Source organism: Cotesia glomerata, linkage group LG4 (assembly GCF_020080835.1).
Source record: "Cotesia glomerata isolate CgM1 linkage group LG4, MPM_Cglom_v2.3, whole genome shotgun sequence".
Lineage (NCBI taxonomy): Eukaryota > Metazoa > Arthropoda > Insecta > Hymenoptera > Braconidae > Cotesia > Cotesia glomerata.
In genome coordinates this window covers 6734769-6750777 of record NC_058161.1, presented here as the reverse complement: position 1 = coordinate 6750777, position 16009 = coordinate 6734769, and the positions used below count along the sequence as shown (strand labels likewise).

General features: G+C 26.2%; 2 protein-coding genes across 3 annotated transcripts; both read left to right on the top strand.

The window, feature by feature from the left end:
* The first annotated feature begins 662 nt into the window (after window positions 1-662).
* Window positions 663-10082, top strand: LOC123263761 (blue-sensitive opsin-like). Of its 2 annotated transcripts, none has more exons than XM_044726735.1 (6): window positions 663-1075; window positions 1159-1253; window positions 7876-7986; window positions 8069-8328; window positions 8607-8728; window positions 9479-10082. In XM_044726735.1, the coding sequence occupies exons 1-6, from the start codon at window positions 899-901 to the stop codon at window positions 9680-9682; spliced, it is 969 nt and encodes a 322-aa protein (XP_044582670.1). In that variant the 5' UTR covers window positions 663-898; the 3' UTR covers window positions 9683-10082. The 2 variants fall into 2 exon arrangements, with proteins under 2 accessions (XP_044582670.1, XP_044582671.1); XM_044726736.1 differs by having other exon boundaries at window positions 664-1075; window positions 8610-8728.
* Window positions 10083-11453: 1371 nt separating this feature from the next.
* On the top strand, window positions 11454-15946 carry LOC123263335 (UDP-glucosyltransferase 2-like). The gene is made up of 7 exons (XM_044725995.1): window positions 11454-12161; window positions 12251-12526; window positions 12623-12821; window positions 13248-13424; window positions 13721-14038; window positions 14546-14774; window positions 15777-15946. The coding sequence occupies exons 1-7, from the start codon at window positions 11928-11930 to the stop codon at window positions 15919-15921; spliced, it is 1578 nt and encodes a 525-aa protein (XP_044581930.1). The 5' UTR covers window positions 11454-11927; the 3' UTR covers window positions 15922-15946.
* The last annotated feature ends 63 nt before the right edge of the window (window positions 15947-16009 follow it).

Here is a 16009-nt window from a genome sequence, read left to right as displayed (position 1 = left end):
CCAAATTAATTATTAATTGTTTATTAAGCAGAAAATATTTTCATTATGGCTTTAAATATTATTTTGACATAGTACACGGAAAAAAGGAAACTCGAAAAATTACAGTATAAAATGTAAAATCGGTCCCGTCTTAATCAAAACTAGAAAAATTACAGTTTGAAATAACATTTTTCTAAATTCAATATTTTAATTTAATATTTAGAGCTTTCAATGTAAATATTACATTTTACAATGTAATTTTTATAAAATCTGTAATAATTACATTTGAAACTGTAATTTTTCCATTTTTCATCACGAAGCGCCACGTTGCATTATATACTGTAATTTTTCGAGTTTTCTTTTTTCCGTGTACAGTTATTATTTTTCAACAAGCTTATAAATATTTGATAGATTATCTTAATCCTTTTGGAATATCTCTGTTTTTAATATCAACATGTTTTACCTTTGAGCGGTAAAATTTTCCACTGAAAATTAATAATAATTAAAATTATAGTTATTTGCATTTTTTTATAATTATGTTTAAAGTCTTAATTATTATTAATTTTCATACTCTTAAATTCAAAGTACTCAGCAAGTGGTATTAAGTAAAATTAGCTATTACAGTATTTTTTTTCAATTTATTTTTCACATGATGAGTATCAATAATTTTCACATATTAATTATTTGTTACTCATTTATATCATATAATTTAATAATATTCAATTAAAATGTGAAAAAATATAATTTTCCAAAATTTGGTTTTTCTTTTAAGTCGCACGGTGGTCCAATGCGCAGCTTCATACTCACCCTCCATAATCATACACATGTATATAATAGATATAAATGTTAAATGTTCGTGGCAGTTTCTATTCAAACGACGCGCTTGAAATACCGTATTGCAAGGATAAATTTTTAAAAAATGAGTAATAATATTTCTGACAGTAGAAATAGTAATTTTGTTTATGGAATAATAGCAGCGGTACTTGGACTTATTGGGTTTTTTGGAATAATATTAAATTTATTTGTTATTGTTGTTATCATCAAAAAATCAAGAGCGGTTTGGACACCTATAAACATAACACTAGTTAATCTCGCAGTATGTTTTAAAACTTAATTGAAAAAAAAAATTACACTTATATATTAACTAATTAATAATTATTTATTATTTATTTTATAAAGTGTGGGGACTTTTTAGTCGCTCTTTTGGGAGATCCTTTTGCATTTGTATCTGCTTATAACCGTGGTTGGTACTGGAGTCATGCAACTTGTATATGGTAATTACAAATATTACATTTAAAATATTCAGTTGAAAATATTTAAGTATTTTTATAATTTGAGAGTTTTATTTTTCAAATAACTCATAAACTATGTATTATAATCATTTTAATCAGTAGAAAAGTGTTTAATAAATCTGAGGCTGGTTAATTTTTTCGCTAAGAGTAAAATTCATACAAAGAAATTTAATCCGGTGTCTCAAAGTATACTTCGAAAAAATATTAATTTTTTATTTAACATTAAAAAATATTAATTTTTACTGTCATTATTTTTAAATATTTTTAATTTTTAGACAGCTAGTTTCAACAACTAAAGTATTACTTCTCACGTGAGCTTGTATCTTATTATTATCGTCAAATCATTTACTATCATAATTTAAATCGACACATTACGGTGGAGTAAAGAGGAAAAAATATTTTTAGCTTCCCGCTAAAAAAATTGAAAATTTTCAAAAATCGGGAAGTTATTGTTTTTACCCCGTTTTTCGAAAATCGAGTTTTCACCAGATCTCGACGTTTTGTCGACCAGTCCCATCAAAATCGGTTAATTCGTTCGAGAGTTATCGATAATGAAAAATTTCGAAAAAAGTGTTTTTTTCACATAACTTCGAGATTTCTTTTTGGATCATTTTTGACAAAATGGAATAATTATTAGAGCCCAAAAAAATCACGTCGATTGCCACCAAGAACGTGAAAATTGGTTGATTGGTTCGTGAGTTATCGTTGTCGAAAAAATTCGGAAAAAGTGAATTTTTCAAATTTCTCTAAGATTTTCGGTTCGATCAGTTTGCGTTCAAAAGTATATCATAGATTCTGAAAAAGTGCGTGGAATACTGCCAACTGCGTGAAAATCGATTCATTCATTTAGAAATTATTGCAGTTTGAATATTTAAAAAATACTGTTTTATTAAACTTCTATCAGCCTTTTGAGCTCGAAGAGCTCAAAAGCATACAAAAGCTATTTCTTTGAGCTCGGAGAGCTCAGAAACGTCATAAGTGCAATTTCAAGCGTTTAGGTATGGAATTGGCGGGAAGTTGCAAGGATGGCCTTTAGGGTCAACCGTTTTCCAGATTTTTTTCTTAGCTTAGGCAAAGAATTTGTAGCTCATAAAAAAAAAACGAAATTTATACAAAAAAAAGCCTAATACTTTTTTTTAAATTGCAAAAATTTTTTTTTTGTACATAACTTTCAATTGACTTCAAAAAAGACACTTAAAGTTTTGACAAAAATTTTCTATAATATCAAATTCTAAGCCAGTTTTAATAATTGTCCAGTAAGAAAATATGTACAGAGCTTTATATTTCATAAATATATTTCTTTGTTTATTTTGTATCAAATATTATCGTGTAATTTCAAAAGTTTTTAAATTTTTTATACAGGCCTTTCATCAATATAATGTGAGGATATTTGCGTTTAAAATAATTGGTATCGCAATTTTTTATTCTAAAAAGTTTTGAATTTTCAAGCAAAATTATTATTATTATTATTATTATTCCAGTATTTGATTCTTTAGAAGAACTTTGTAGCTCGGATTGAACTCATAAATAATGCTTCATAAAATCTTTATTTGTTATCAAGTATAATTAATCAAATTTTTGTGGGGTGCTTCAAAAAATAACAAATCGAAACAAAAATTAAATTTCAACAGAGAATATTGTTTTTTAATATGAAATACACTCAAAATTGACAATTATTATTTTTCAGTTATTGTAGTTTAACACTTATTTGTATTGATAGCCTTAAAAAAATGATCAACAATAAAAAAACTTGAAGTATAAAAAACTATTCAATAATTTTTTATGCTAAAATTTTCAGATATTAATATTATTTTAATTAAATCCGAATTCGAGAAGAAAATACTGCAATGGAATTACTTAATTACCACAGAATTAATTTCCTTCTTATGGTATCATTATTCTCAAATTAATTTAAACTCTTACTTGTTAAAAATTCAATTGAAATTTATAACATTTAACAATTTCCAGAGTTTCTGAATCATCATATATGAATAAAAATATTTAAAAACGTATAAATTTATTATGTTTCAACAAACTTTTCGATATTTTTTTCGTATTTTAGTCAATAATAATCGTTTAATTATTATTAACTTCGGAACAGGAGATCATAAAAAAATTCTTTAAATTGTTCGAGAAACTTGAAATTATTGCAATTTTAAAAGAAGTTAAAAAAATGCTTTTTTTTTGTATCAAAGTGAAAGTTAAGTTGAAAACTATTATATTTGTCAATTTTTGGACATTTACAAAAATTATCATTCGAAAAAAAAAAATTAAAAATCAGTGGCCGGCTCAAAATGTCTGATAAAAAAATTTTTTTTTTAATTTTGTTTTTTTATAAGCTGAAAATTTTACCTCTAAGCTGAAAAACAAACATTTTTTATCGCTCTACCCCGGGACACATGCCTACTTACTCTATTTTGAAACTAGCATACGTATAAAATCGATAGACCCCTAACAATTAATTTCTTAATTGATTGTATTTAGTTCAAATTAGTTCCAATTTGTTTTATTATGGTTTTCTTCCCAATATTTATTGTCTGAAGTACCTCATGTGAGGTGTTAATTGATATAGAAATTTCAGAAACAATATATGACCGCATGTAAAGAGATCGTAATTTCGAGTGTTATTTTTAACAACTTAGATATTTATTACAGATAACTATTTATTGCTTCGAAAAAGTTAGTATCTAACTACAGATCAGACTTATTTTATTTTCAACAATGTATTCCTCATGAATAAACGAACATACTTAAATTTTACGGTATCGTGAGGTCAATCAGTCAAATCGTCTGAAGAGAAGAATCGCTAATGAAAATCTGATAAGCTTCGGTGATTTTCGTTTGCTTACAATAGTAAATAATTTACTTTACAGATATTTTCAACGGTAATTTATTTATTTAATTTACCGTCATGATGGTAAAATTTTTAGAAAAAAATATTTGAGTTACAAACGATTTAAAATTCAGTCTTAATTATATACTTATCTTTACATAAAATTTTGATTAAAAATAAAAATAAAATCCTGAAAATGAAACTTGTTATGGGTTTTTAACAATATAATTCATATTAAATGCAATGAATGAATTTTTTATTTCTATGTTCAATTTTTCTAGACCTTTATGTGCTTTGCGAAAGAAAACATTTTATATCTTTCTTATTACATTACTTCATGGATTTTAATGAAAACTTGCTAACATTACTTTCGACAAGTATCTTGATTTAAAATTTCGATTTAAAAAGTTAATCTGTATTTTAAAATCTCTAATGAATAACTGTCAATTTCTACACATTATTATAATATCTTTCAGTGGAATATTAATATGTTTGCTAAAATCAAGCGTTTCACTTTCCCAACTCTCAGTGGTGTTTTTTCGTACGGAATAAATTAGTGTAAAAATTAATTAGAATCGCAAATATTTTTTTTAAGAGTTATTAAAAATACACCAGTATCTCAATAGAAAATTACACAATTTTTCAGTTTGAAATTGAAAGTGTAAAACGAAGATGTTTGTCATTAAAATGCAAATCTCTGACATTTTGATTTTCATTTAATTGAAGACAATACACAGTACACTAACAGAGATAGATTTAGATTCAAAGTGGTCTCAAATATATCAAATATGATATTCAAGCGTACAGACGATGTAATTTCCCTCGAGAAAATATGAGACTATCATATCCTTAAAATAACATACGTAGTGTACTGAAATCATTACTTTTTGCAGTTCACTACAACTACTATTATATTCATAATATACGTTTGTATTCTTTCTCAATATCATAAATAATAATAAAAATTCGATATGATCACTGACATCACATTAAACTCAATAGGATATTAGTTTTGGTAAATAATTATTCTTGTGATGGTGTTTTATTGCGAACTATCGTTTTAAAATAAAAAAAAAAGACCATTTGGCAGACAAAATGCAAGTAGATTTCATAGTGAATTCAACAACTACTAAAATAATCATTTCCAAAACGAACGCAAGAGTAAAACAAAGAGAGTATGTAATGTTTGGCCTAGACTGATGGTGAGATATGCAAATTAAAGTTTATTTAATAAGCTTACAGATGCAATTTACAGAAATTTAATATGATGTCGTGTTTAATTGTTATTGCACGGAAATACGGTAAGAGTGAAAATTTTTGCGATATATAAAAATTTTTGAATTGCTGTCATTTCTAAACTAATCGACAGATTTGCCTCATCTTAGAACTTAACTTCAGAAATCGTCCAAAAAATGAGTATGTTACGTTTCATTGAAATTCATTCTGAATTAAGGGAGTTATAGACTGAGAAAAAAAAATACTTTTACTCAATTAACAATTTCTTGGTTCAAGAAACTCGCTGACGATCAAATATTCTATTATTATTAATTATTAATTTCAAACAATTTAATAATTTCTTGAGCTAAGAATATATATTCTTGAAAATTTTCAAGAACATAAATTCTTGTATCAAGAAAATGTTCTTAATAAAAGTATTTTTTTTTCTCAGTGTAGGAGAGACAAAGCCGGTAATATCGTATATATACATAAATACATACATATATAAATTTTTGAACCATATGTATTTTCTGAATTCGTTTGAATAGTTGAATCGATATGTAGCAAAATTTTACAAAAGTTTCATCGTGAAGGCCAATGCAATTGTTAGATTTCTATGAAATCTAAAAATCCTATTAAAATTAAAAATTAAAATATTAACACTAAATTGACAAAATATTACATAACTTTAATTTATTTATTTTTAAGGTAAGGGCCTCAGTAGCTGCTCAGGAACCAGTACCTGTTTACTCCATGTATTTGTATATCTGCATTTGTGAATATAGATATACAAATACATGGAGTGAGAAGGTACTGGGGCTTTTACCTTACTCTTTACTGAATATTATTGCACATTCTTACCAATTTAACCATTTCAATTTTGATTATGATGCATTGCACTGAAATTTTGCTCTGTAGATGGCATACATTAATATAATTCAACTATGCATGGATCATTATGAGAAGAAAAATATTTTTTATTTCATTTAAAAACAAGGTCTATGTTTTTATTTGAATAAGAAAAAAGTTTTATTTATTTAACAAGCTTTTTTAAGAATTCCGTGGAAAAATTCAAATTAATTTTTGCCAAAGCCAGTGAAGGCTTTGGCATAAATCAATAAATTCAATTCAATTCAATTTTTTAAAGTAACTTAAAAATTTTTTTATAATAAACCTACCTAATTTTTTTTCTCAATTAAATTTTTTGGATTAAGAAAAAACAAGCGCTGTCTTATAATTTTACAAGTATATTAAAAACCTTTATATGTTTTGAAGTACTCAATAAAGCATTCATCAATTATACCTGTCAAATTTGATACAATCAGCTTTGAAATATTGGTGAAAATATAATGTATAAAAGCACAGCTCCCTTTTAGAGGATTGATTTTTGCTTTAAATAATTTATTCGACACGACGGATTGAATAATAATGACATTTCTTTATAGTGTATATCCTAAGCTACATGTATTTTTCATATTTGCGGTATTGTATCCAAAGTTTGAGTTCCAATGTCTGCGAACTAATCGTAACTACTTACGAGGAGAGATATTTTAAGATTATTCACGCGCATACTGATTCAAGTGTCAAATTAGTTGGTAATTTTGAGTTTAACAATAGACAAATAAAATTTTGATTACATTTATTAAGTCAGAAACTAAAGCAACGAGTTGAGATAAGACAGTTTCTCTTTTAGAATAAAAATAAATCAGATGCAGTTTCTATTGGTTGCTTAGTTTTGCTCTGAAAATTTCTTACTTTGACAATCATTGAAATTTTATAGTAAACTATAGCTTAATTTTTTGGTTAATTTCAAGAATTTATTCGATACTTGAAAAAAATACTGGGTCTTATTGTTGTATTGCTTTGTAAAAAACATCCAATTACATTTTCAACCTGCGCTTTTTCAATTATTTTATATAACTACTTGAGAAATTTTTTTCAGTAGTATTTTTTTTATAATTGGAAAAAAATTAATTCATAGCTTTATACAATTTAAAAATTATAAATACAAGCGAAATAATTTTATTTTTACAAATTTTTAATCTCTATGCTTTATCATTCAAAATCTATGGTGAATAAAAAAAAGGTGCTATCATATAATAGCCTCAGATTTTAAAACTAAGTATCGCCGGTCTAGAATATCAAATTGAAAAAATTATTTGAAATTCATTTTTATTAAGGTAAAGGACCCAGTTATTGAGACTGGCCTAGTTGTTTGACACTTGCAATTTTATTCTAATTACAAATATAAAATGTTCTCAAAAAACTAATTATCTTAAAATTTATAATTCAAAAATTATCATCACAATTTAGTAGAGTTGATTTTTTTTTTTTAATTAAAATAAAATTGCAAGTGTCAATAACTGGGTCTTTACCTTATTTTTCATTAAAAAAAAAAAAAAAATCCTGGCTATTGAATACATTTTTGTGAATCAAAAAAATTTTATTAACTTTAAATATTTTCAATGTCTCTTAAAATTGTTATTTGTTTAATTAAAAATTCATTTATATTGATTGATAATTAGTACTTTAGAATATTATTTCCTTCTAAAGGTATGCTTGGTTTATGTCAAGCCTCGGTCTATCAAGTATTGGGCATTTGACAGTATTGGCAATTGAAAGATGGTTCATGATTGTTAAGCCGATGCAAACGTTAAGTGTTAAGTAAGTAACATATAAAGACTATACGTATAAGTTCATATGATTGTATACGAATTTTTTTTTTATATTTGGATACTCCAATTAGATCATCGTTATTCCTAGCAGCGGGAGTATGGATTTATGGAATAAGTTTGAGTTTACCACCTCTTATAGGGTGGGGTAAATTTGGTTATGAAGCAGCTAATATATCATGCAGTGTTTCATGGGAACTTCATGATCCATCAACGAATACGGATACTTATATTGCATTTCTTTTTTTTTTTGGTTTCATTGCACCTGTTACTCTTATCTGTTTTTCATATACTGGTATCGTCAGAACATTAAAAAAAGTTAAAAAACGTACTGGTATGTAATTTAATCACAATACGCAGTTCTCATTAATTCCTGTTTATTTTCTTGTCAAAGTTATTGAGATAAATATTTAATTAACACTTGCAATTAGTGATACAGCAATATAAATATATTATTCTTGAGAAAATAATACAATTCAATAAATATTTATTTTTTGAAAACAATTTTTATAGTATCTTAATAATATTTATGCAAGAAAGTAAACTACTTGAAAAAATTTCTTAATCGGTTGTTAAATGTTATACATATTGAATTTATTATTATTAACTAAGAAGCTGGAGCTGCAGGAAAGCGGGAAAGACAAGTAACATTAATGGTTGCACTTATGATTATTGCTTTTTTATTTGCTTGGACGCCATATGCAACGTTTGCATTAGCTTCGCAATATTTTTCTGTAAGTATTAATACTTATACTAACTAACTATTCTAAATCTATTAGTTGTCAATAATATCGTAATTTAATGCACAGAAAAAAATAAATTATAAAATATGCTCAGGTTCTTTTTAATTGTTACTGATTCAAATAATTATTTGGACTGCGGGGTGGCAATTTAACTTTTTTAATAGTTACATAGTTGTTATTATTGTTTTAAATGATATTATTATTCAAATAATAAATATTACTAATTAATTATTAAAATTATTTATTATAGTTAATTTTTTTCCGTGCATTTAAAAATTTTTTTTCATCATTCAATATCAGTGCAAAAATAAAAATATTTAAAAAAATATATAAATTAAATTTTGAAAAATAATTCTACTGGAATTCATTGAGATTAATTTTAATTTTAATTTTAATCAAAAATGTAAAAATACTGACAATAAATTGAAGTTTAAAAAAATTAGTTTTGCTACTTGGGCTGAATTTTAAAAAATTTTCAATTATTTGTTTAAAAAAAAATATACAAAGAACTTAAGGTATTAAATAAAATTAAAAAAAAAAATCTTAAATAAAATCAGCAAGGTTAAACTTCAGAAGAGATAATTACTGAGAATCAATTATTGTGTTAAATATATTTGTTTCTTCACAGAGCGGATCACATTTTCATGTTGAATTTTTACTTTTATTTTCTATTAAAACATTTTTCACTTGACAATTAAAAGCGGAAAAAAAGTAAATGAATAATAATAATCTAAATTCCAGTATCAGTTAACGGGCTTAATCGCAGCAGTGCCGAGTGTCCTGGCAAAATCATCAATTTGTTATAACCCGATCATATACGCAGGTTTAAACCCGCAATTCCGTAAGTCGGTGAAAAAAATGTTCGGATGTAAAGATTCTCAGCAAAAGACAGGAAGAGAAGCAAAGCCAAGTACTGTTCAAATAAATGTAACAACCAAAGTTTAAATTTAAAAACAAATAATATACTGGTTCATCTTCGCTAGTTATTATTTAATATTTAAAAATTAATCATAATATTTTTCTATGCGGTTTTAAAATTTAAAAATACATATATTATAAGTCATACATTTATTCATATAACATATAAACACATACATCGATTTATAATGATTAAAATTATTGATACGATATTTTTATTCAAATCATGTAGTATCTTGTGTCTTGCATCACTCCTGTCTAAAGGGAAAGTACAAAAAAATTGCATCAATTAAATTAACATATTACTAAAGCTTATTAACTGACAATATAATTTGACATTATTGTCTTGTGATATCAAAACGAGTGAGTCAATTAGTTAAATAAAAACGAGTAAATAATAATTATACACTCTTAACATATACACTAAATAATTATCTTATTATTTATAATTGTTTATTTTTTCTGAAATGCTTTTTTAAAAAATTTTTTGTTATTATTGTTAGTTTTCATTTTGCGCAATAACTTCTAATTAAAATGGGAACAAAGTATAAAGGTGGTTGACCTTTATTTCACGACATTCCTAGTTTCCATCTCTTGTCCGCAATTTCACTCAAGACTTGATTCTTAATAAATATATATATACATATATCTATAGATAAAATTTACTGATACAACTTGTATATTTGTGTACATAACATATCCTATCGTTAGGTCCTGCAAATAAATTATTTATTGCGTGTAAACACATAAACGCCAATGCGTTAAAATAATTCTCACATCTAAACATCTTAATGTAGACATATCTATATATAATGAAACTATTACAAATACATAACAGTGCTAAGTAATAGGTCCACCTGTTTGTACGCAATCTAAGTAATTAAATAAACTCAATTCGTGATCAGCTTACATGATTAGCATATAATAACTTAGTTCTCTCTAAAATAACAAATTTTCGTGATATAGATGCGATGATTATCATTATCATTATCAGAATCAAAATATATAATAACTCTCTCATACATACTTTGTATCAATATCCCTTTCTCTCATAATTTCTTCTTTCACTTTGATCCCCACCTCATTTCACTGTTCTGTACTTTGATGTGCCTCTCTTTTTTTATATTTTATATTTTATATTTTATATTTACTTTTACTCTTTCACCTGTTTGTTTTATTTTTATATCAATATTTTTTTTAAGATGTTTTTTTTTTTTAATACGCTTTAGTTTTTATTTAACTAAACTAAATATCTTCAGTAAACATATGCAGTACTTTAATTGACGTAGCGTAATAGTAAACGGTAGCATAAAGTGACTTAAAAATTTTTTTAAAAAATATAAGTCAGTAGGTGGGAGACGTTAAAATTCTTGTTCTTTCTCTTTCTAACTCTCTTAAAAGTATCCATCAATGATTTTAACTTGGCGGTATACCTGGTCAGTCAAACTTTCACACTCAGTGTGAATATTACCGAGTCGTTTTCACGCTGTCGTTTTCTCGTTACTCTGTTGTATCAATAGTAATAATAAAAACAAAAAAAAAACAAATAATAATAATAATTGTGTAAATAGTTTGTGAATAAATGAATTTCAATTGTTATTAAATATATAATAATTGTTAAATAATTCAAATAATTTAAATTTATATTAATAAAAGTGATAATTGTATTATGATAAAAAATATTAGCGTCATTTAATTATTAAAAATAGAGTAAATAATTTATTAAAAAAAAAACTTGAACGGTTTTAAAAAAAAATTTGTTTATTAAATTATATTAATAATTCAAATGTACTTATGACACAGTTTTCTTCATTTATTATTATTGTAAAAAATAAAAAAATGTCTTCATTCTTGAGGATATTGTATAAAGTGAATAATTAATAAACAATGTTAGACATCCAGTGGCAATGGTATGATGTTTAACATAATTGTGACAATGTATACAAATTATTTTTAATAATGGTATGTTAAAGAGTAATCACAAATAAAAAATACCTTTTATGTTTATTAAAAATGTCCAGTTATTATTTAACATAATAACGAAGATTGTTTTGAATAAGAATACACCGACAAAGAAAAAGAAGAAGAAGAAGAAAAAGAAGATATAAATTTTCAAATAAGGAGGAGGAAATATTTTGAAATCGGAAATACCTTTAAGTTTAAAACTAGTCGGACTATTGCAATTGCTGGGACAAGTTTCGGCGAACTGCAAGAGAAACGAAAGCGCCAAAAGAAGAAACGATAAAAAAAGAAATTTAGTTTCATTAAAAAAATGACGGGGAATAAATTTTTGGGATTTATATTGATTATTAATTTTAGTTTTAATTATTGTAGAGCTTACAATGTGTTATTAGCAACAATGGGTGGTACTAAATCCCACACAGTGCCTTTTGTAGCTTTGGGAACGGCCTTAAGAATTAGAGGTCACAATGTAACATTAGTCAGTGCATTTCCTGGACCAGCAGCCAACAACGGATTACGTGAATTAATACCATCTATATTTGAGGTAATTAAAATATATGTACATAATATATAATATATAACATAATAATTACTTTAAACTATACAATAAATATTGTAAATTGACGGTTAAAGGCATATGTGGGTAATTATACAGCTGAATGGGATCTTGTCGGCTCGAGATTTCGTAACGAGTTACCACTTTCGCCATGGGATGCCATGAGATATGGCTGGGAATCATGCGAAGCTTTACTACGTGACGAAAGTTCTGTCGCGGCACTGAAACGTCCTGAAAGCAACGATAATTATGAGTCAAACACTTGGGATGTTGCTATTCTTGATGGAGCCTTTCCAGAATGTCTTTTGGGGATTCTACATGGAGAAAATATTCCAACTATTATGCTTAATACAGTTCGTTTCCGTTTCTACAATTCACTTCCGTTAAACTTTATTATTTTTACTTTTTAATGCTCATTTATAATTTAAAATAAATTAATAATTAAAAAGGTTGCGCTTTACGGTGGATCAATATCTCGACAAGGAAATCCAACACTCTGGTCATTAACATCATACTTTGGTAAAGGATACACTCAAGAAATGAATTTTTTTCAACGAATTATTAATGTTGGATGTTTAGCTACCTTAGAAGTTATGCATTGGATTATGACTACGGGATTTCTTCAGCCAACGTTGAGAAAGTATTTAGGTAAAACTTTTATTTAATAAATTATAAATAATTAACAAATTTGATGAGTCATTATTTAAATAAACGGCTATTTAATGATAGTAAAACGTTAATAAACTGTAAAATATTATCATCATCTTTATTCATAATTTTTTTTTGATTTTGACACCTAATGATTATATAATAACTATTACTTTACTTAGTCATAAACTCCAATACAAGGTCAGTGTCAGCAATATATAATAATTGTATAATTCACAACTATGCTCGGAATGTTTTGTTTCAAACAATTTCATTCTGTTTATAGTGATGAAATCTAAACATATGATGAAATACTACTTACTACGAGTGTAAGCTTTTAAAGCCGTTATTTTAGGATAAATTAATGTATTATTTTCTTTCAAAAATAACCCATTCATAAATAAATATCTAATTTGTTTATTACAGGCGACCAAGTACCAGATGTAAGAGAATTGATATCTGAAGTGTCATTGACTTTTCAAAATAGTCATTATTCAGTAGCCGAATCAATGCCGTATTTACCAAATGTAGTGAACGTTGCTTGTCTTCACTGTCGCCCAGCAATGGAATTAAGTCCCGACTTGGAATCTTTTCTTCGCAAAGGTATTTCTTTTGAATTATACATTTGATATTCAAATATTTAACATTACTAACTACGTAATTTTACTGAGAAAACATAACTTGTTTAATTTTTTATTTCAATACAGTTTTTCAATTAGCGCTTAAGGTTTAGTTATGCTATTTAACATTTAAATAATAATCCATTAAGACAAAAAAGCTATAATAAACCTATTTACAATGTAGATATACTTGTATTTTCATTTAAATAGCAATAATTTGTAATGGTAATTTAAAATTTAATAATAATCAAATTATTCATTTAAATTTATGATCTTAAGGATTCATCTTCGTTTCAATGGGTTCATCAGTACGTGCCGCTGGTATGCCAGATACACTGCGTGAAATTTTTATAGCTGCATTTTCAACATTGCCATTTAATGTTATTTGGAAGTGGGAAGGCAGTAAAATAAATAATTTGCCTAGTAATATTAGAACTGGTGCTTGGTGGCCGCAACAAGAATTACTTGGACATCCACAATTACGTGCTTTTGTGTCACACGGTGGATTATTATCACTCCATGAGGCTGCGTATCATGCAGCACCGACTCTTGTGCTCCCAGTTTTTTGCGATCACGATGGAAATGCTGCTCAAGCTGGTAAAAAAAAAATTATTAATAATAATAATTTTCTATACTAATAAATGGAAAGCCGGTTTTTTATTGTAACTAAATTTATTCTATTCGATTGTCATTTGTTTAAAATAAATTATTGAATTCTATTAGTTATGTTTATATGCTAGGCAGATTTCTTCACTTATGAGACCTACAATTTCTTGATCTAAAACTTTCAATGCTCATTACAAATTTTTTTTTTTCGTATAAATTATTATTCATTTTTGTAAGAAAGACACGGGAATGTTATAATGATTGCACATTGAAAGTTACAATGAATATTAGCTAGAATAATTACATGGATAAAAGGTACATGTCAATTCGATAGAATTGGGAATCTGAGCAAGTCAAAACAATACTCTAATTAAATTTCAAGTCTAGATCTAACAATGCAATTTTATAAAGCGCCCAGTGGAGCGGGCGAGTAACAGCTAGTTATTTAATATAACATAATTATTACTATGATCTTGTTATTTTTAATTTTGTTATTAGAAAAATTGGGATACGCTCTTGTAATGAACCTCGCAAGCCTCTCTATTAATGAATTACATGAAGGTATACTTAAAGTAGCTGCTAAACGTAATAATCCTTACAAAGAAGCTGCAAGACGTAGGAGTATTTTATTAAAGGATCAGCCTTTGGGATCTAATGAATTAGCGACTTGGTGGGTTGAACACGTTGCTAAACACCGAGGAGCTAATCACCTAAAGAGCCCTACCAGGTTTGGATTTATATTGATTTATTATTATTATTATTCTTTATTCTTGATACACGTTTATCCTCGATAAATTATTCTCAAAATGTCATACTGTAATAAATGATAATGTTTAAATAAATTAAACACTTTATTAAAATGTCACAGGATTAAAAAGAAATAATTCATCGAGGTAAACAAATATATTTATATGCATATGATTAATTCATATCATCTTTAACTATAAAATTAAGGGGGATAGCCACTGTGAAATTTGAAAAAAAAAAAAAAAAAAAAAAAAAAAAAATTTTTTTCCATTAAATCAAAGTTCATACATTTAAAAATATGTATCTAGAGTTTTATATGAAAATTCCGAATATTTTTCGAGTTATAGTCATTTTTGTCACAGTGTGGTAAATGACCATTGCACGCGCGGCACTCCGACAAAAACGCGTTTTTCTCGAAACTACTTTTTTTGAACTGGTGCAAACTGTAATTTGTATAAATATGAACCGATTTGCAACTTTTTTTTTCCCCGTATTCGTCTATTCAGTAGCTATCGTTGCACGTAGGGGATTTTGAAAATTTGATTTTTAAGATTTTTTAGGGCTGTTAGAATCCAAAAAATGAGAAAAAAAAAACGAAAAAATTTTTAATATGTCGCCATTTTTTTTTAAATCCAAATTTTCAAAATCCCCTGCGTGCAATAATAACCACATACATGCAGATTACAACGCTGTTTCGTTTTTTCGTTTTAGATAATCCGTTTTTGAGTTAGAATTCGCATCGTGGTGGGGGAAATTTTTTTGGTCCTCCACAAAAATGCTAATAATTTTGTAACAACATGATATTTTTTAATAAAAATTTAGGAGAATATTCTTTAATGTATACTTTATAAAACAAAAAAACTCGATCCCCAAATTCCTTTATTATCCCAGTCAAAAAAATTCCCGAAAATCACCTATTTTTTCGATTCTCACAGTGGCTATCCCCCTTAATCTACATTCTCATATTTTTTTTTATTTACAGGTTTATGGGTGTTTTACGATATTATTCAGTGGATGTACTGGCTTTTTATGCAGCTGTCATATTTATTGTGATTCAAGTATTTCACAAATTACTGCGAAGAAGTTTTATGAAGCATTCGTTAATCATAAAGGGAAAAATTGATTGATTTAGTCATTTATGTACATATTTTCTGTACAAATTATTATTATTATTACTATATATTTTTTATAATTATAAATTGTTTATTTATTAAT

What these genes read in the sequence shown, in the direction of transcription:
- LOC123263335 (XM_044725995.1), top strand. Translation starts at nt 11,928, where the DNA reads ATGACGGGGAATAAATTTTTGGGATTTATATTGATTATTAATTTTAGT. An exon ending in CAACTATTATGCTTAATACA is followed by an intron (nt 12,527 to 12,622) that starts GTTCGTTTCCGT and finishes ATAATTAAAAAG; the next exon opens with GTTGCGCTTTACGGTGGATC. An exon ending in GGAATCTTTTCTTCGCAAAG is followed by an intron (nt 13,425 to 13,720) that starts GTATTTCTTTTG and finishes TATGATCTTAAG; the next exon opens with GATTCATCTTCGTTTCAATG.
- LOC123263761 (XM_044726735.1), top strand. Translation starts at nt 899, where the DNA reads ATGAGTAATAATATTTCTGACAGTAGAAATAGTAATTTTGTTTATGGA. An exon ending in AGTCATGCAACTTGTATATG is followed by an intron (nt 1,254 to 7,875) that starts GTAATTACAAAT and finishes TTCCTTCTAAAG; the next exon opens with GTATGCTTGGTTTATGTCAA. An exon ending in ATGCAAACGTTAAGTGTTAA is followed by an intron (nt 7,987 to 8,068) that starts GTAAGTAACATA and finishes TACTCCAATTAG; the next exon opens with ATCATCGTTATTCCTAGCAG.